Source organism: Cynocephalus volans, chromosome 12, assembly GCF_027409185.1.
Source record: "Cynocephalus volans isolate mCynVol1 chromosome 12, mCynVol1.pri, whole genome shotgun sequence".
Classification (NCBI taxonomy): Eukaryota; Metazoa; Chordata; class Mammalia; order Dermoptera; family Cynocephalidae; genus Cynocephalus; species Cynocephalus volans.
This window is the reverse complement of record NC_084471.1, coordinates 13,582,537-13,603,173: the sequence shown is the minus strand read 5'-3', so window position 1 is coordinate 13,603,173 and position 20,637 is coordinate 13,582,537. Positions and strand designations below refer to the sequence as shown.

At 48.9% G+C, this 20,637-nt stretch overlaps 1 protein-coding gene across 3 annotated transcripts; it reads right to left on the bottom strand.

The window, feature by feature from the left end:
* Positions 1-1,542: 1,542 nt before the first annotated feature.
* Positions 1,543-12,912, bottom strand: TXN2 (thioredoxin 2). 3 transcript variants are annotated; one of them, XM_063075574.1, is made up of 4 exons: positions 12,837-12,912; positions 11,742-12,004; positions 9,728-9,851; positions 1,543-2,444 (listed from the first exon to the last, which is right to left on the bottom strand). In XM_063075574.1, exons 2-4 carry the CDS (start codon positions 12,002-12,004, stop codon positions 2,331-2,333), a joined length of 501 nt encoding a protein of 166 aa, XP_062931644.1. In that variant the 5' UTR covers positions 12,837-12,912; the 3' UTR covers positions 1,543-2,330. The 3 variants fall into 3 exon arrangements, with proteins under 3 accessions (XP_062931644.1, XP_062931646.1, XP_062931645.1); XM_063075576.1 differs by lacking the exon at positions 1,543-2,444 and adding an exon at positions 6,236-7,019; XM_063075575.1 differs by lacking the exon at positions 1,543-2,444 and adding an exon at positions 7,026-7,144.
* Between the last annotated feature and the right edge of the window lie 7,725 nt (positions 12,913-20,637).

Sequence of the window (20,637 nt, the reverse complement as noted above, 5' to 3'; positions counted from 1 at the left end):
GCCATGCATCCTCTAAGGAGAGGGCGCGCAGGGCACTGCAGAGGCCCTGCCCCTGGCCCGAGGCCTCTGCCAGCCCTTCTCCCCACCGACCTGGGGCAGAGAGGTCAGACCCCACTGGGTTCAAATTTTGCATCGTCACTTTTTTAGACATGACCTTGGGCAAGTCAATTTCTCTGAACCGGTTTTTTCACTTACAATATGGAAATAATACTTGCCTCATAAGAGTGGAATTAAATGAGGTAACGTGTGTAGGAAGTGCTTGGTAAATGGCACCTTTTAAGGAGTGGGTAGAGGGGGAAGGCCCGGGCTTGAGTCAGGGCACCCCGGCTCTGAGTTCTGGCCCACCCCTTACTCCCTGGATGTCTCTGAAAGTTACTCAACCTCTGATCTGCTCCTCTTGTGTAAAATGAACTGACACTACCTGCCTTGTCGGTTTGCTGTGAGATTAAGATCACACATTTTATCAGATGACAGGCGGCAGCAGTGAGGGTGGTGCTTAGGAGCAGGGCCTCGAATCCCAGTTCAGCCACTTAGGGCTTCATGACCTTGGCCACGCTCCATAACCCAAGTGGGTCTCCCGTGGAACCTGGTAGTGATGATGCTAAGGGCTCCCTGTGGGGCTGCCAAGAGGCAGATGCGGAGAACAGCGCCTGGCATCCAGGAGGTGCCCTCTGAGCACCGGCTGTTACTGTTCGTCTCACTCATAGCTCTTGGCCGTTGCAGACGTTCACTAGATGAGCTTTTTTTTTCTGCTAATGCCAGTTGCTGGTTTTGTCTTGTCTCCATATGCTTTTGACAGATCCTGGGCCTGTGGGCTTTCAGAAGCTGGCCCCCCTCTCCAGCATCAATCATGGCAGCCTTCCCAAGCAGACCTTGGGTGCACCCCTCCAAACCTTGGGCAGTTCTAACAGGAACAGTGAGCCAATGTGGACAATGCACATACCTGCAGACACAGCATCCCTGGGGCCAAAGGGCAGCGTGTCAGGATACCCCTGTTGCCAAGCACCCGAGGCTCACAGGAAGCTGGCATCACATCTGGGCAACCGAGCCTAAGTGGCAGCTTGGCCCTGGGAGGGGGACAGAGGCAAGGCTTTTGTGGCTGGCAAGCCCGGTTCACTTGGCACACTTCACTGTGGCCAAGGGGAGCTGGGGACCAGCTCCTGCGGGCACAGCAGGGAGGATGGCACAGCCCCTCAGGAGTCAGGCAGTGAAGGAGGCCCTGGAGGGATTAAGGGGATCAGTTCTAATGAGCTCAGGTTTCAGAGGCAACCAAGTCTGGGCAGAACACCCAGCTCTGCACCCCATGAGCCTCAGTGTCCTCATTTGTGTAACAGGGACAACACCCTCTTGCCTTACAAGGGCACGAAGACCATGCATGTGAAGGTGTCCCCAGAATAGCAGATGCCACTGGCAGAATATTAGTAACAGGAGGGGCTGGTTAAAGGGCAGAGGGTGGTGAGAGTCAGAGGAGGGAACAGGGATAGGGGTCGAGCCTGGACAAGGGTCGCAAGTGCTCTCAGAGTTCAGACAGAATGGAAACTGTTGACAGCGTAAACCCTAATTTTATTGGTGTGATTTGTTCACAGTTAAGCCTCCCGCTCAGAGAACCAAAGGGCTGGCTAGTGGTGACAGAGGTGGCATGTGGAGCTTTCCAGACAGGGATCTCCAGGGTCCCCAAACTCAACACTTGTCTTTTGCCCTTGCACCTGGGAGGGAAAAAAAGGAGGCAGCTCTCTGAGGGGTGGGCCGGGGGTGGCTATAGGGGATTTTAGTGTGGGGCGCAGGGTCTGTTCTTCACAGCAGGAGGTAGAAAGGAACACATAAAGTTCTTTATTACAGGCCTACAAAGAATGAGAGAATTATATATTACTCTCACTTATTGGGATTTCTTTTTTCCTTTTTTTTCTTTTTATAAAACAGCAGCAGGAAAGAAAAATGCAGGAGGCAGAAGAGCCGGGCACAGGGTTCAGATCAGAAAAGACCAGGGACCAATGTGTGGCTGCCCAAGCAGTGACACCTGCAGGTGGGCCTGGGCTCTCTCTAGGCATCTTGCGAGAACAGCAACGAGCCCTAGGAGGAGCAGACAAAAGGGCAGTGCGAGGAAAGACGGCTGTCCCAGGTCAGCAGCAGCACTCTTCCTCCGATGGCCACCCTGGGCGGTCAGCCAGGGCAGAAGCACTAGTGGCTCCCACGTTTGGAGGCTGGTCTCCAAAGCAGGAGCCCACAGGGCCCAGACAGAAGAAAGGAGGCAGGAAGGGCTTGCACAGAAGGCCTGTGAGTTCTACTGGGGTCCCAGGTGGACAGGGGCAATCAGAATCCTTCCCTCCTTGTCAGCCAATCAGCTTCTTCAAGAAGGCCTCCAGTTGGTCCTCGTCCTTGATGCCCACAAACTTGTCTACCACATCCCCATTCTTGATGGCCAGTACGGTAGGCACAGCTGACACCTGGGTGGAGGGGACAAGGGAGGCCAAGTCACTCGGAGATGAACTCTTCTCAATTGCCATGCCCTAGCCTTTGTGGAAAAGGCTGGTGGCTTATCCAGGGCAGCGACTGCGCACAGCCATGGGCGGGGCTAGGGGGGAGTGGCTCTTCCTTTGTGCAAGCACACTGCAGGGCCTGAGGCCCCCCTGCTGGAGAAACTCCTTCCTTTGTGGGCTCCCAGCAGTACCCTTCCTCCCTCAACCACACGACTGAGTCACTGGCCCAGTGGTTTGGCTGGAATGACAGGAGAAATGAAAATAACCCATGCAGCTGCAGGCCAGGGCTGGGGCGGGGAGGAGCTGCAGGGCAGCCTGGCACAGGGGCAAGGTAGGAGATTGGGGAAAGTCTGAATCCTGGCCCTGACACTCACTAGCCAGGGGGCCTGGGCCAGGTCCTGCCACCTTTGAGTCTGTCCTCTTCTATAAAACGGGGATATTAATGTCTACCGTGAGGGTTTGGGATAGGAATTAAAGACAGGCACATAAAGCTGAGTGGTCAGGCTCTCAGGCACCGGGCAAGCCTCTTCATTCCTCTATGTCTCAGTGTTCACATCAGCAAGACGGAGATGCCAATGCTACTTATATTAGAGGGTGTGAAGTGGGAGGAACTGATGCAAGTTAAGTCCCAGCACAGAGCCCAGAAATAAGTGTAAGAACCTAGTGCTGTGCCTGGTACAGTGGGCACTCAGCAAACGGTGGTATGGAGGGCAGTTGGGAAAGTCTAACAGAGCCCTGCAAGCCACTTCAGCTGTTGCTGTGAATGGCCAACAGCGTCCAGAAATCCACTGACTCCTACTGGATGGCGCGGGAGGAGGGGCTCGGCCATATATGATCTGACGCTCATTTATGGGCAAGGCAAGGTTCTCGGTCTTTGAAGCATTTGCTCAGCTCCTTCCGGGACCTGGATAGATGACATGGAATGCAGATGAGGCTGAGGACCGCACTGGCACCGTAAATTCTCTGCTGCCTGGGCTCCCTGCCTGGCAGGGGGCCTGCACATTTGAGAAAACTGTATAAACAGTACAAGATAAACACCAACTTTTCTTCACACAAGTTAACTAACAAAGCCACCAGGGCAATTTACGCCAACACACCAGGTCTTCACATATTCTGAGTGCTGCCCTGGCCGTGAGTCACCTTGAGAAGCCAGACTGAAGATTTAGAATGTTCAAAAACTGTGCACATTAGTCACAAAAGGAAGAAAGAACCACATACAGACGGCCCAATCTCATAGCCCTCACTCAGTAACTTATGTGGCAGGCCCCACACCGTGCTCCTACTGGGCACCTGGGGGACAGACACAGCAGGTAAGATGACACAGGCCTTGTTAGACCTCAGGCCCCTTTGAGGACTGTCCTGGGGCCGATGGTGGCAGTAGACATGCTTTCCTGAGGGTATGTATGGGTAGGACCACCAGGCATTAGGCTGGCATGAGTGTCACTGCTCCCGGTCCCTCCACTGGTTCCTGTCCTTGTCAGACTTGCATGCATGATGGCGTGAAGTGCCAGGGGTCAGTGGGTGGCTCGCCCTGATTCCAGGCAGAGGCAGGACCTAAAAGGTTGCTCTAGGACTCAGCAGAGAGCCTGAAGCCACCAGGGCCTTCACAGGCTGTTCTTTTGCGCCCTCTAGCGGTCTGCGAATGCAGCTGGGGCATCTCAGAGCTGGCAACACTCAACTGAGGCACAAAGCTCAACTGCTGTCTTTCAAGGACACCGTCCTGTTCTGTTTCTTTAATTAAAATAAATGCTTTATGCCATTGTATAAGTGGTCGAACTTTCCTCACAGGAAGGTGGCCTAGAGAGTGGACTTGGTTTTCCTCAAGAGCTCCAGATGAAGTCCAGCCTGATCTCATTTGTGTAAACTCTCACACGTTTGGACACGCAGGGACCACGCTGGTGTCAGCTGTATGGCAGACTGGCTGTAAAGAGACTTACCTGATAAATGGATTCTTTGAAATCTGAGCTTAAACACACACACACACACACACACACACACACACACACAGCCAGTGGCTCATAGGAAGCTGGGTTTTCTGGGACACTGCAGGGATACCTGGGCTGTGACTGGACTTCCCCCAACCCCATGGAGGAAGATGTGGCTTTGCTAGCCCTGAGTGTGGCTCACAAATCAGGAGGGGCTGGAGCTTGTAAACTGCCTTAAATGGAAGTGCATAGGTCCTTGGCACATTCTTCTAGAATGGTGACATGGGTGTGAAAGGCTGAAATGAAGCAAGAACTCAGCTTCTTTCTCAATTCTGGCAGGACTGAGGAACCAAGGGGCTGGAGAACAGATGTGCTCAGATGTGCTGCATATCCTCCTCCGTGAAGCCACCCAGACCCTCCATCCTTGGCTAAAGATCCTGAGAATTCAGGGCAGGAGCCACTAATCCGCAGCTCACCAGCAACACCCACTGAGTTCAATGTCTGGGTCAGGTCTTCTGTCTCACCCTAATTTCATCCATTTGTTAACTCTGCTAAGGAAAGGCACATGCTAGGTGCCAGCTAACTGCTGAACTAACACAAAGGAAAAGATCACTTTCACGTACTGGGTGCTTCTGAAGTGTCAAGGATGATGCTAAACACTTGCATATGCAATGTCATAATTCCTTGCCTCTATGTGGGGTCGTTTTAGTGATGAGAAGACTGAGGCTCAAAGTTTGAGTAACTGCTCCAAGTTGACAGAGCAAGTTAAGTGGTGGAGCTGGGATTTGAAACAAGACATGTTTGAGTTCGCTGTCCATGACATCAAACTATGCTGTGCATCTGCCCAAGAGCAAAGAACTGGAGATAAGCACTGAGTGAAGATTATGTGGGGAAGTATTCAAAGGATTACATGCTTCAAATGAGAAATGTCAAATGTTTTGTAAAGCTCTTGGATATAAGGGTTCGTTCTTGGAAAAACTACTTTAAAAAAATCAAACCCAACTCTATGACATTCTGGAAAAAGCAAAACTACAGAGATAGTAAAAAGATCAGTGGTTGTCAGGGGTTGGGGAGGGAGGGATGAATAGGTGGAGCATGGAGGGTTTTTAGGGCAGTGAAAAATACTCTGTATGACACTGTGATGGTGACTATGTGCCATTATACATGTGCAAAGAACACACAACACTAAGAGCGAACCCCAATGTCAACGATGGACTTTGGGTGACAATGATGTGCCAATGCAAGCTCCTCAACTACAACAAATGCACCACTCTGGTGGGTGATGTTGATAATGGGGGAGGCTACGCATGTGTGGAGCAGGGACAATATGTGATATCTCTGTACTTTACTCTCAATTTTGCTGTGAACCTAAAACTGCACTAAAAAAAAATAAATCTTAAAAAAAAAACATCAGTAGGGTTCAATGGGAGTGAGACAAAGGAGAGAAGAACGGATGGAGTACAGGGGACCTTTAGAGCAGTGACTGTTCTGAATGATGTTGTAATGGTGGACACATCACTATACATGTGTTGAGTAAACTGACAAGCAGCCCGTGCTGAGAATCGCAGGTGAGAAAGGGGCTTTACAAAAGCAGCACCTTTCCTAAAAAGTCAGCACTGGGCTTTAGAACTTTGTTTCTCCATGTTTTGTCTAGGACCCTCAGCACTGGTATCACCTGGGAACTTGCTAGAAATGCAGAGTCTTGTACCTAACTACATCATAATCTGCTTTGTAACAATATCCTAGGTCATATTCATGTTTGAGAAGCACTTATTTAGAATACTTTCAAAACAGCAGGACAGGGAGTGACTAAAATACTGCACATTTCAGCTATGAAATATTATTCATTTAATAAATTGTCTGCAGGGTTATACGGAACATTAAAAAGAAAAAAAATTAAATAAAACACTCAAACAAGTTACCACGATGGTGACAATGGTTGTTTGAATAGTCAGATAGCAAGTGACTTTCCCCGCTTATTACCACTTGGTTGTATTTTCAAATGCTTCTTAAAGGGCACTCACTTCTTCTATAAGATGAGAAAATAAAAGTATAACAGCTCTAGGTGTGAGGTCAGGAGAAGCCCCAGAGGAAAGCATAAAGGCTCAAGGTCCACACTTAGTCCACTCTCACACTGCCTTTCCCCCAGCAGCTGGCAAGGTCTGAACAGTTGGTAAAGGGACAGGGGACAGGGGAGAGCTTCGTGTCCTGCCAAGCCAGGGTAGCACCAAGACTGAAGAAGGAGGGGGTGGCGGGGCTGAAACTCCAAGGTCCTGAAGGACTTTCTTCCCCTCTCCCTTGGGGGACAGTGAAGTTCTAGGGTGGGGGGTTGTTTGAAGCATAAAGTGGTTGTTGGAGGGGAGGAATTCCTGTGAGGAAGGAGACTCACCCAAGGGTGTGTGCTGCGGGTCGGGTGTCAGGAGGGCTTGGGGAGAGGCGCCCAATATCCTGAACATAATTTAAAACAGTTTCTCCAACAAGTTCACCCAATCATTTGAAAAAAGACTTGAGGCTTTGGAGGAAGCTGTCGTGAGGGTAGCACGGCTCTCTTGGCGGAAACTTCTTCCTTAGGTGCTCTTCAGAGAGAACAGGTGCAAAGGAAGGAAGGCAGGAAGGGCTGGGAGAGGAGTCAGGAAGAATCCCTGTTGGAGCTTCCTAAGCCCTGCAGTGATGTCAGCCCAGGGCTTGGCAAAACAAGGAGGCGAGACCAGGTGATGTCGGCCCAGCAACTTTGGGGTCTTTCTGTGTGACCAGAGCACCACCAAGACGGTGGACCAAGGGAGGAGGGAGAGAATATCCTATAAGAGGAACTGCCCCTCACTTTCCAGGCTTAACCACAGGGCTCACCCCCACATCATGAGGCTCCTTGGAAAGCAGGTGGGGATGGTCCCGGGAATTCCAACCACCCTGAGGGACCACTGCTGGCAGGAACTGTATTCACCTCTGTGTCTGTACCAGTTCCTACAGTCCCTGGCACATGGCTGGCCCTCAGGAGGTATCTGCTGAAAAGTTACATTGATGGAGGATGAAGCAGTGCTAGGAGGATGCCTGAGACAACTTAAGACTGCCCAGGGCCCTGTGGGAGGCCCTAGGAGCTCCAGCCTTAAGCTCACACCAGAGGACCACACCCTTACCCCTGCAGCTGCTATGAGCCCTGCAGTGAGGGGTGGACGAGTAGGGGAAATCCAAGGGCCTCTAAATGGTCAGACAAATGCCCCTTGACTGAACAATCAGTGGGAGAGCTTTCAAAAACAGTGACTCATCCCCGCCCCAGGCCCTAGTAAGCAGCCCCCCAAGTCGCAAGGCTGGCCTCACTTCAGCAGCCACCTGCAGGAGGCATCGGGGGGCTTCATCTGTCCAGCACCTGTTTCCTCCGCTCCTGGATGGCGCAGACAGCCTGTTCTCACCCCCACCCCCACCCATTTCCTGCCATGGGGGACTGGCTGAAGGATGGGCACCTCTACCCACGCTGGTCTAGTGGGAGTTCGGCCTGGATTCCAAACTCTGAGGAAGAAAACGGTCCCCTTTTTCAGTTACTTATTACCCAGAGGAGCAGGATGGAAAGGTGAGGGCTCACTCTGACCAGATCAAGATATTTCAAGAAAACCAGAAATCTGAATTTTCATATGAAATCTTCTGAGTTTTAAGTATTAGCACCTGGTGTGATATTTCTTTTTTTTTTTTTTTTTTTTTGTCTTTTTCGTGACCGGCACTCAGCCAGTGAGTGCACCAGCCATTCCTATATAGGATCCGAACCCGCGGCAGGAGCGTCGCCGCGCTCCCAGCGCCGCACTCTCCTGAGTGCACCACGGGCTCAGCCCTGGTGTGATATTTCTTTAAAACACTTTGAGGGCCAGACCAAACATGTCTGTGAGCCAGATTTGGCCATGGGCTGCCAGGTGTGACCTTGGCTCTGTGGTAACGCTATTTTCAGCATGGCTATCCAAAGACCCCTCCCGATTTGGTCAGTCTGCTTTCCCAGCTGCTTGTCCTCCCCCTCCTTGCTCAACCCTTTACTCCAGCCACCCAACGACAATGGGCCTCTCTGCTTTCTCTAACTGCAGTGGTCTCCAAGGCCCAGGGGATGCCCCCTATCCCAGGCACCTCCTCTGCAGGCTCACGGGCCCCTGCTGCTCTGTGAACAAAAGCCAGGCTCACCCAGACTGAGCCCAGGGCCTTTGCGTTTGGTGTCTGCTCTGCCTGGACGGCTCTTCAAAGGCCTGCACACCTCACTCCCCACTCCCTTCAAGTCTTTGCTCAAATGTCAGCTTGTCAGAGATGCCTTCCCCAGCCTATCTTTTTAAAAAAGCCCCACCCTCATACTCAGCAATCCCACCCCCTCTTTCTGACTTATTTTTCTCAATAGCACTTACTATCTAAAACAGGAGACATACAGCTATGGCCCACATGCCACATCCTGCCCAATGACTGTTTTTATAAATAAAGTTTTATTGGAACACAGCCATGTCCATTCATGTGTGTACTGTCTGTAGCTGCTTTTGTGCCACAACAACAGTTCAATGGTTGCAGCAGGACCACTGCTCTGCAAAGCCTCAAATATTTAGCATTGATCCTTTTGAGAAAAAGTCTGTTGATCCCTGATTGAAAATACCAGAATGTAGGCTCCATGAAGGCAGGGATTTTGTTAGTTTTGCTCATTGCCATATCCTCAGCACCAAGTAACAGAACCTAGCATTTGAGGGTCTCTCAATAAGTATCTGTTGAATGAAGGCACAAACAACTCACCGTATTAGACTACTTCATGTCTTCGTGCATGCTGTTCCCATAGTACTTCCTTCTTCACATAACCTTCACGGCTTAGCTCAGAGGGTCCCTGAGCATTCCCTGTCCCCTCTACCTCCCTCCAGGAACAACCAGTCCCTTCTTTGTGTGTCTCATCTCAGCACTTTTCACCCAAATGAAATGATCTGTCTACTAGCTCTCCTCTCCTGCCGGACTAAGAGTGGCTTGGAGACTAGGATGTCATTCTATTGGGTCAGAATCATGAATGCCTGGCACAAAACAGGGCTCACAAATGACTGCTGACTGCACATGTGCATGGATGAATAAATGAATGATCTGATGTTTTGGGTCATATGAGTACATTCTGCTCCCTGGAGATGGTGGATAAGAGAGACAAGTGGCTCAGAAAATCAACAGAGTCACATCTGCAAAGTTCTCTGAGCTCCTCAGCACTCTAGAAAAAACCAAGATACCTCCCTTACTGGCTATCTGGTGGTCCCCAAGATGCCTCCTACACTAGCTGCCCTGGATCCTACATCCTCCACACTGGCTGCCCTGTGGTAACTCCCAGCCAATCCATACCTCATACTCGATGGCGAGGTCTGTGTGGTCGTCAATATCCACCTTGGCCATCACCACCTTCCCGTGCTGTTTGGCCACCATCTTCTCCAACCTTGGCCCCAGGATCTTGCAGGGGCCACACCACCTGGGAAGGTGAGAAAGCAAGCATGCAGTCAGTCCAAGAGTGCTCACCACTCCATTACTGTCTCCCCAGAACCTCCCCCAGACCCATACCTTTCTGAGGAATCTTTTGTCCTTATTACCTGTTTACAGTGTTTGAATATTAACCTGTAATGCTGACAAACCAATCGGTAATGGTGGGATACTCTACAACTGGGAAATTTTCACGTGTCCCAGACTTCTAAAACACAGGCCTCATCGTAAGACTCTTGTATGGTGATTTCATTTATTTCAATATATCTCAGAGAAATATACTGTCATATAGAAGAATATGGGATTTTAAGTTAAAAGGTTTAGATTCAAAGACAGGCTCCTCACCAATCAGCTGATTGTTCTGGGGCCTCAGTTTTCTCATTTGAAAAAGAGAGACTATGCCTCTCAAAAGTGTTATGAGAAATCAACTAAGACAATGTGGGTAAACATGCTTTGGAAGCTGTAGAGTTATTTCAAATGCCATGTGGACTCAGAACTAAAAGGAGGGGAAACTAATGGCTAGGAGCATCTACAACGTGCCAGTCACTGAGCCAGCACCTTCTCAGCTATTACTGCACAGAGCCTTTAACCCTGAAAAAGAGAAAGCATCTTCCAAAGAAACTGAGGCCCATATGAGTTAAGAAACTTGTGCACAATTACAAAGCTAGTAAGAAGCACAGCGGGGACTGCAACCTCTGTTCCAAGTGTCTTCTTTCATCCACAGGTTATGCTGTGATCCCACAGTCCCTGTATCAACTGCTCACTGCCCTGACCACACTGCATTGAACATAGGTGTTCTCATCTCGGTGGAGAGCTCTTCCAGGACAGGAGTTACGCCATCATCTCTATGTATGTGACACCAAGGAAAGTGCCTGGCACTGAATGAACAAACTCACACCCTGTTTCCTTGCTGGAGAAAATTAGGCATTACCCCATTTATCATTCATTTCGGAGGCCCTTACTGAAGTGCTCAGCACACCAGGAGGGCAGACCAGCTCTGCTTTCCACAAACCCCTGGCTGACAACTCCTATTTTATTCTCAGCCTTTAAATCTCCTTCCATTCAGAGATTTCAGTCAACAACTCACACCACCTAAAAACCCAGTTTGCAAAACCTTATCTCCTATTACAAGTAAAGAAGGGAGCAGAAGGATATCAAATGGCCTGCACAAGGCTACATGATAAGTCAGAGAAAGAACTAGAAAGAAAGCAAAAAAATCTGTCAGACACTTGCCCAGAAGCCCTTCCAATTTCTAACTCGGGCGACACTGGCTTCTCCCAGGATGCCTAATTCTGAAGTGTTTGTCCAGCTTTTTTGTAGCTAGGCATCTAGCCAGGCCCCAAAGGTCTGGAAACAAAGAAGGCCAGGCTAAAAATCAGAAGGTCACAGGCATTTTGCTATCTCTAAAACAAACTCATACAGCACTGAAAGGAAACTCTTGCCCATCCCCTGCATGCCTGGGCACCACTGTGGTGGCACTGATAACTTTTTGCCAGCCCTTCCCACAGCTCTGTCGGCGAGATGTTAAAATAAAATCAACTTTATCTGCAGGGTTAGTAAATGGTATACACAGAAAGCCAGACGATGCTATAGTCATAACTTTCTGACTTTTTTTTAAGCGAAAGATGACTTTGAGCTTTTCAGACAGTGAGATTCAGAATATAAGCATTTCCCAGCACTAATCATGATCAGCTTTGAAGATTGTTTACTAGTCTGTCTCCTACCAGACCGCCCTCTCCTTGAGAGCAGGAACTGAGTCTTACTAGTCTTTGTAATGTGTCTGTGTATGAAAGGCATCAAACATGGTACTGGGACTTAGCAGGCACTCAATACATACTTGAACCTAGAAGAGCCTAGTCTTCTTCTGATCCCCAGTACTCACTGTGCATGGAAATCCACAACCACTGGCGTCTCACTGTTGACAACTCGGTCTTGAAAGTCAGGTCCATCTTGAATGTTAAAGGTTGTTGTACAGACTCTGGTGGTGTATATTGTCCGGGCTGGGCTGAGTATTACTGTCAGGCTATTGGGACTGCACTGTGGGGTCTGCAGAATCCTGGAGGTGAGGGGTACCCACTGACCCTGAGAGGGCTTCCTGGAGATGACAGAAGCCAGGAACCTCCTCAGCAGAAGTCGCTGAGCCATCTGTGAGGGAAAGAGACAAGAAGAGCTGAGACACAAAAAAGGAAGTCAGTGCACCAGAAAAAAAAAAAAATTTGGGAAAACTGAGGGACTCAAGAAGATGTAGAGCTGGAAGCAATGTGCAAGGAAAGAATATATAAAATTACTGGAGTAGAGGTGAGCGAGGAATGAGAATCAAAGGGAAGAAGGAATGGCTACGCAAACCAGGACAGGAAAGTTGGGTTGACAACCAAAAAGTAACCAGCATTTGGGTGGAGAGATGGAAGGGAGAAACCTGTATTTACAGAGCACCTGCTGAGGGCCAAGTGCCTTACATAGATTATTGGTCCTCCCAGATCAACTTTGAGGAAGCCGCCATAGTACTGCCCATATTACAGATAAGGAACCCAAGGCTCAGGTAGGTTAAGTGGCATGCCCAAAGTAACCCAACTATGAAATGACGGTCAACACTGGCACCCAAGGCCGTCTACAAAACCTTCCTCCATCGATTGCTCTGTTATAAAAAATGTTTTAATAGGAAATTTTGGAGGAAAAAGTGGGGCTGTCGAAGGATCAGGAAAGGGGAATCACAACAATTCAAGAAGGAACTAAGAGGCACAGGAACAGGAGTGTGGGAGGAACCAAGAAAGAGGAACATATGTGTGGAGGGCACCAAAAAAGAAGGGACGTGTGTGTAGGGAACTGGGGAAATGGACGCCACTAGGGACCCCGGCTTTCCGGAGGGCCAGGCCCCCCGCCAGCGGCCTCAGCCCGCTAGGCCGCCAGCCTGCGCAGGACGCACCCGCAGCGTGCCCCAGTCGCGACACCACCTCGAGCCACCCCGCGGACCTCCTACCTCCCTGCAGCACGAACGGAGGGACGCCCAGCGCAGCCCTCCCCGCGCGTCAAGGGCACGCCCGTCGTCACTTCCTCAGGGGAGGGAGGCCTTTAGCGTCACTTCCGGGGACAGGAGACCGGGAGCGGGTCTCTCCGCAACCTGAGGGGCGGGACGGGTTTTTCGCCAATGCGGATGGCGGAAGAAGGAGCAGCTGAAGGGGTGGAGCCTCGGTTAGGGAGGGGGAGGCGGGCGGGGCCTCGGGTTGGTGGGACGGACAGGAAGAGGCGGGCGGGCCCTGGAAAAGGAACCGGAAAAGGAGGTGAAGGGAGGCAGGGGCGTGCGGGAGGCGTGGCTGTGCGCTTCGCAAGCGCCTGCTGCTTTGCTGCTCAACCGGCACCGCCCGCCTCCCTAGCGCGTCTCCCAACGACCGCAGGAGGTGCTGGGAGGTTCTTTCTCTCCATTTTACAAATGAGGAAGCAAAGCTCTTCAGAGGCGTAGAGCCCTGTAGAGGCAGAAGACTATGCCGGGAGTCAAGATACTGCTTTGTGGCCCTGTCTTACGCAGAACTGTATGACTTCATGGTTTTGAGCAAGTCGTTCTGCCCCTGGAGGCTTAAGTTTCCCATTATGTGTCATGACCGGCTGGGCTTGTCGTTCTCCCAGACCTTTCAAGCTTGTCTCTTTAGAGCTGTTGGGGAACTGGGCCCTCGAAGGGCATGTATTTGAGGCTGCAGGCAAGGTGAGGTGACTTGTGATGCTGCGTGGGCCAGGGGCCTTCCTTTCATACCCATTTCCACCGTCATAAACAGAGGTCTAGGCACATGTGTGTCCCAGACTGGTGTCACAGCCACCTCTTGTCTCCTCTGCACCATGTACCTTAACATTCCAGCCACTCATGGGCCTCTTAGAATTCTATGAGCACCCCCTTTCCTCTTCCACGCCTTTGCTTAATTTGAAATGTTTTTTCTCTCTCCACTTAGTAGAACACCTACTCATCGCCTCTTCTCTGAGCAGCATTACTCCCTTCTTAGTGCTTTGTTTGTAACTCTTCATAACGCATTGCGGTGTCTGTCGCTTCCATAAGGCAGTGTGCTTCCTGAGAGTAGGGATTTGTGGCTTTTATTCATCTCCACATACACAGCACCAACCTGGTACGGTGCCTGGCTCACAGAAGATGTTCAATAGGTGCCTATTAAACTGAGTATCTTTGGTAGCTCAGGGAGTGGTTTACAAAGAGGTTACATGACTTGTGCAATGTCAAGAAGCAGATAAACTGTCCGAACTCCATCTCACACCTCCATTTCAACCTACATTCCAGCCAGAGAGAATTCCTAGTTCCAGGGTTTGCTGAAATGTCTTTCCCGTCCTTGTGTTTGCAGTTACTTCTGCCTGTGACTGGATGAATTTTCCCTCTACTCTCCAGCTGAGAAAATGCTCCTAGATACCAAACTAGGCATCATCTCTGGTGATCCTTCCCTGGGCCTCCTTGAGTAGGGGTATGTGTCCTCTGTGCTTCTATAGTCACCACACTCAGTACTCTGTATTGTTATTGTCTGTTTATTATACTGTCAGTCCTTACTATACTGTCAGTCCCTGAGAGTCTATCTGTCTCTCCATTGCTTACCTCAGGGCTTGATGCATCATAGAAGGTCCTCAGTGATTATTTGTTCCATGAACAGAGAGCAGCAACACAAATAGAATCTTCTGACTGCAAATCCCATTTCCCCCATCACTTCAGATGGCCCCATTGTGCTCTTCCAAAACCACTACCATGTCTTCTTCCAGCTCATCTTGGCTCCATCATGCTGTTATTTGTCCTCTGTCCAATTGGCAGGTTCACGGTGTTGTGCAGGGCTCTTCCTCTGGGATAGGGTGAGGAAATCCTTGGAACAGGTCCACTTGCCCATGGCCACCAGCTGCCATGTCAGCCTCCCATTTAGTAGAGCCCTTTGTGCATCACAGGCAGGAGTCTAGGTAAGGGCATGCATGGACAGGCATGGCCTTTCAACCATGTCTTGCCTTAGCCTCTGCCCCCGCCTAGGACTGGAGCCCAGAGTTCAGCACCCCTGGCTCCCCCTGAGGGCAGCCTCCCTCGGTGCAGCTTTTCCTGATAATGCCAGATGCCATCTGGCAGGAGTACACCCACCCTGCCCATTTCATATCTGCTTTTCTGTGTTTCCAGCACTTTCTCTTCTGCAGCCACTTATCAATCCTATTCAGCATTTCCACAGCATTTTATGGAGAACCAATTTCCCTGCTTAATTCACATTCTGAATTCCAAAGGAAAACCAGTCTTGTTAATCCTTATTTCTTAGTCACTTCACCTCTCTTGGCCTCAGACTTCTCATCTGAGAAATGGGAAGAATAACGCCTTCATAGAGGGGCTGTGAGGTTGCAGGAAGGATGGAAACCACGTTGTGTATTAGTGCCTCATGACTGGTGGAATCCCCTTCTCTTCTGCAGAGAGAGAGCCTGTGAGACACATAGAGAAGGCTGAGTTCTCAGCAGTGTACAGAGGGGCTCCTCAGCTATGTGGTTGCTTCTCTGGGTCTATCTCAGTCACCAGGCAGGCTCAGGTCACAGGTGTGAGACGAAGGGAAGGAGGCCAGGCCTAACCCCCTGGGCTAAGGATACCTCTTACCAATATTTATAGCTGTGTTTTTCAGACTGCAGGATGTGAGCTATCAGTGAGGTTGTGAAATCAATTAGTGGTTGTGATCAGCTTTTTAAAACACAAACAATAGAATTGAAAATATCAGAGTATGCCGTGTGTTATAAATATTGTTTTGTGAAACATTTGTTGCTATTATGTATATATGTCTGCATGTCCTAGGTTGTGATATGTCTGCATATCCTAGGTTATTTGTATATCTTGGTGTGGGTCATGGTCAAAAAAAATAATATATAAGTTTGAAAGCTCCTGATATATTGAAGAATTACCAAACAGCTGGCACTGTTCTAAACACCTTACATGTATCAACTCATTGAATCCTATAACCCTATGAGGCTGGTACTGTTATAGCTTCCATCTTACAGATGAGGAAACTGAGGCATATAGAAGTTAAGTAGCTTGTCCGGGTCACCCTGATAGTGGGAGGTAGAATCTTAAAAGTGCTATAGTGCCCCTAGCAATCATCCGTCTTGGTTATAGACTGCTGCTGCCTCTTCTCCCATCCCCCAGGGACCAGCCAGCTAGTGTAAGCCATTGGAGGACAAGGGGCAGGGCTGCACCCTGGGAGGCCACTGCTGGCTGTCAGGGTTGGCAGCAGTGGTCTCAACAGCGGCTGTAAGCAGAGGCGCCCACAAGATGGCACTGTGGTTCTCGCAGCCTCCTCCTCGGCAGGACCTGGGAAGCTGGACTCATCCCTGGGGCGCTCCCTTAGGTCTGCAGGGCTGGATGCAGGGGACAGGGCCCGGGGACAGTTGCACTCAGGACCGTGTGTCCAAAGACATCACGACTGGAGGGAGGCACCTTGAGGGAAAAAAAAAACAGAGAGAGGTGGTGGGCCACGGATTAAGTCGATAGTGAGTTTCTCTCTGAATGGCAGTGTTCCTCTAGTATCTTTGTTTAGTTTCCATTTTGATGCTATTTTTTTTTTCTTACACTCTTGCAGAACAATTGGAACTGTGACTTATGTTTCACAATTCAAGGAGCTGGTTTGATGTTCTGTTGTGATTCATGTTCTGTCATCTTTCCAGCGATTACACAGTGTCCTCTTGAATGTCATGGCTGTGATGTGGGTGAGCGTGCGCTGCCACGCTCTTCAACCCCTTAGTGCAAGGCCAGTGCCCTCAGTAGACACAGACAGGCTGGGGCACTGGGCTGGTTCCATAGTTGGGGTGAAGATCCTCACGTGTTACTTCCCATTCAGGACTGGTGGCGCAGATTCTGCTTGTCAGAGCAAAGCCTGCAGCTGCAAGGGGCTGGGGAAGGAGTCAGGGCCCTTCTTCCTGCCCCCCTTACCCTCTGACAGTGTTTCTGCTCTCTGTCCTGGAAAGGAGGCAGCTGTGGGGCAGAGAAGTGAGCCCTGGGCCCAGAATTGAAATTACTTCTTCACCAGGCTCTGCCCTCTAACCCAGTGCGTGACCTTAGGCAGATCAATTAATCTTTCTGGCCTTGTTTCTCATCTGTATGAGGCTCTAACAATGTTGTCTCTATAGAAAAGTTAGGAAGCTTTGTAATAATGAAATGATGGCCAGCACATCTGTGGTTCTTACCACATGCTCACGCTGTTCCAGCACTTTATGTGTTTTAATTCATAGTAAGTGGAGTACTATTATTAACCCTGTTTTACAGATGAGAGAAACTGAGGACCCGAGAGAGTAAATAAATTACCCTAGATCATGAATCAAGCAAGTGGCAGAGCTGGGACTCAAACCCAGGAAGACTGACCCCAGCAAGTATGTCCTCAACAATTCAGCTCTACTGTGTCTTTAATATTATCTGTAGGGTCAGCCCATGGCTCACTCGGGAGAGTGTGGTGCTGGTAACACCAAGGCCATGGGTTCGGATCCTGTATAGGGATGGCCAGTTAGCTCACTGGGTGAGCGTGTTGCTGACAACACCAAGTCAAGGGTTAAGATCCCCTTACCAGTCATCTGGAAGAAAAAAAATTATCTGTACATGAGAGTTAACATGTACAAAAGTCTTTGAATAGGTACACCTTAATGTAAATTTAGTCTTATTATAAGCTTTTTCTCTTGTGTCAGTAGTTGTTAGGAACCAACTCAAACCAGCTCGTGAAAAGGGACTTACTAGCTCATATAGCTGTCATGTTCAAGGATGCAGCTAGTGTAGGCAAGACAGGATCCAGGGGCTCAGATACTGCTGTAGAGCTCTGTGGGGCTTTCTAACACTTGTTTTATTTTTCTTGGCATGTTGGTATCATTCTCTATGTGGTCGGAGAGATGGCTACTGCCAGTCACAAGAAGACAAGCTTTGAGTTGACAATCTCAAAAGAGGAACGTCCCTTTCCCTCCCAGTGTCCATGTATCAAGTCTCGGGAAAGACTCTGATTAGCCCTGCCTGGTTGGGTCCCATGTCCAACTCTGGATCAATCACCGATTGGCCAGCCTGCATTATGTGTATGCCCCTGTGGGAGGTGGCTCCTATAGAGTTGGGTGGAAGTTGAGTGGGCCTCAAATGAAGGCATGCTGACCACAAAAGCATGTAATAAGCGCTCTTTTGTTCAACTCCAATAAGCTTTCCATTTGCCAAATAATTTCTTGATTAATTGATGTCTGGCAAAGTTGGGAAATCTTTGATGCTGGAGGAGGGTCCTTTGATCCATATAAGTTGTTCTGGGCCAGTGAGTTTTGGCCAGGTGAAAATCCCTTTTGGGTGCAGAGTGTTTGCTCTAGGTAAGATACATGTTTCTCTTGCTGACTTGTGTGCATATGATACTGTGGTTTTACTGAGGGAAAGACAGATATCAGACTACTGAGTTTCTACCAGTTAATTTCAGGTAACCACAGAACGTGTGCCAGCTGAGTGTCCAGGCTCTCTCTTCTGTTAACTTGCTCATGCTTCTCTTCATTTCACTTTTCTTTTTAATTGATCCCTCAGTGTAGATACACTAAATGATGCAATACCATAGCTATAGTTTACTTAGAGTTCCTTAACAGGTGTGTCCTGCAATTATCTTTGTAATATGCTTCGTTATTAACAATTGCTAATACAGATATTATATTTGTTCTTACAAGTTTATCTTCATTGTAGCCACCTATATTTTGCCCCATGGTGCCTGCCCCTGTAATCTATTGCTGTGGAACAAAGCACCCCAAAACTTAGTGGCTTAGAACAACAGTGATAACTTATTTCATTCATAAATCTGAGCTCATCTCTGTTCCACATGGTGTCACCTGGGGAAGATCAGGTGGGGCTGGAGGATCCATTTCCAAGATGGCCCACTCATGGGGCTGCAAGTTGGGGCGGGCTGGCAGCTCAGCCAGTTACCTCAGTTCTTTTCTCCATGAGCTTCTCCACCAGGCTTCCTCAGAGTATGGCGGTTGGAGTCCAAGAGAGGTAGTAAAAGCTGCCAGTCTCCTAGCGTCTGTGCCCAGAAGGTGGCATAGCTTTGCTTCCACCATATTCTTTTGATCAAAACAGTCCCAGAGCCCACGCTGATTCAAGGGGAGCAAACACAGACTCCACAGTTTGACAGCTGTCATAGAATTTTTAGCCATCTTCAGTCTACCACAGTGCCTCCTAGCAGAGGCTTCTGGGCACAACTTCTCTTTCTGATAGACTTATTTAGAACTTCAGCCTGGCTGGTGTCAAGTGGATCATCTTGCACAGTTTTGTAGTTGCTTTATTTCTAAACTTCAATGACAAATTATAACGCACTGAACATTTACAGATATTTCATGGTCATTTTTTTTTCTGTTGGTAGGACTTTTCTTCATCTGATCACTTTCTAATGATATTAAATGACTTGAGAGACTGGTCTGAGATGGTAACATCTCAAGGAGAATGAAAAATCAGGTGACAGACTTTCGAAAGATTTTGCAATGAGCACTAAGCTTGGGGCTTTCTCCAGAAGAGTAGGCAAATCAGTCTTATTTATGCAAAATTGAGAAAGGAGCGAGACAGGATAGCCTGTTGTTCCTTTCTTTCCTGCTTAAACACATCTGTTGCATGCTATTTTTTATTTCAGAGTTGATGGATTGGTCATGTGATGTACTTGGATTAAATACTGGGGCTGAAGCATCTCATATATTTGCCCATCAACTTCAATTTGAAGCAGATTCACATTCTGTCTGGGATGCCAGATTGAATTAAATGCTTTTTTAAAGCCTGCAGTCTGACAAAAATCTTTACCCATTCAGCATTTTCACCATATCTTAAAAATAAGCCCCTGCAGTGAAATGATGCAGTCTATGACTTATTTCTAGGGAAGCATCCAATTTGGCTTTTGGGGCTGATGTAATTGGCCAGAGAACTGAGGATCCTGAGGCTGAGGCCTAGGGAGGGCTGACACCCCCGACTCCAGGGCTCTTCCCATCTGCAGTCGTCCTGCTCTGCCTGTATCAGGATATCTGGTTTGAGAGAGTGCATTAATTCTCTTTTTGAGGGCGCCTTTTGCATAATCAGCATTTCATTTCGACAACTTCTCCGCCATTCTGTGGGAACCACACACTTTCCTAGGTTTGAGAATTGTTTGGTCTCTTAATTTCTTGTCACTCAGTGGCCATATGAAGGAAACCCCTAGGGAGGATGAGGAGCTGGCCGGTGGTAGTGATTGGATTACCACTATCTAGAGGATAGCTTGAGGGCTGACTAGGTAGCTCAGTTGGTTAGAGCGCAGCCTCATAACACCAAGGCCAGGGGTTGTTAGCCAAGCACCTTCCCCCACCCAAATAAAGTAGTTAGAGGACAGCTTGAACAAAGTAGATTTCCTAAGAACCACACTGCTCTCTTGCTGTGTAATTGTTCTCAGCCTCAGTTTCCTCTTCTGTAAAATGGGGATAGTAATGTAGTTGTGGTGAGAATTAAATTAGTGTAGGTAAATTATTTAGCGTGTATATTAATTATCTATTGCAGTGTAATAAATATTGCCCCTCCAAATTTAGCAGCTTAAAACAACAAATATTTATTCTAAGTTTCCATAGACCAGGACTGTAGGTGTGGTTTAGCTGGTGGTTCTGGCTCATGGTCTCTTATGAGGCTGTGTTGAAGGACATGGCTGGGGCTGCGGTCATCTGGAGGCAGGACTGGGGTAGGATCCACTTCCAAGATCACTCACATGGCTGTTGGCTGGTCTCATCTGATCCACTTCGAGGCTCATGCGCTGTCCTTTCCACAAAAAGGCCTTTCTATA

What these genes read in the sequence shown, in the direction of transcription:
- TXN2 (XM_063075574.1), bottom strand. Translation starts at nt 12,004, where the DNA reads ATGGCTCAGCGACTTCTGCTGAGGAGGTTCCTGGCTTCTGTCATCTCC. An exon ending in GTTGTGGATTTCCATGCACA is followed by an intron (nt 9,852 to 11,741) that starts GTGAGTACTGGG and finishes TCACCTTCCCAG; the next exon opens with GTGGTGTGGCCCCTGCAAGA. An exon ending in ACCTCGCCATCGAGTATGAG is followed by an intron (nt 2,445 to 9,727) that starts GTATGGATTGGC and finishes CCCTCCACCCAG; the next exon opens with GTGTCAGCTGTGCCTACCGT.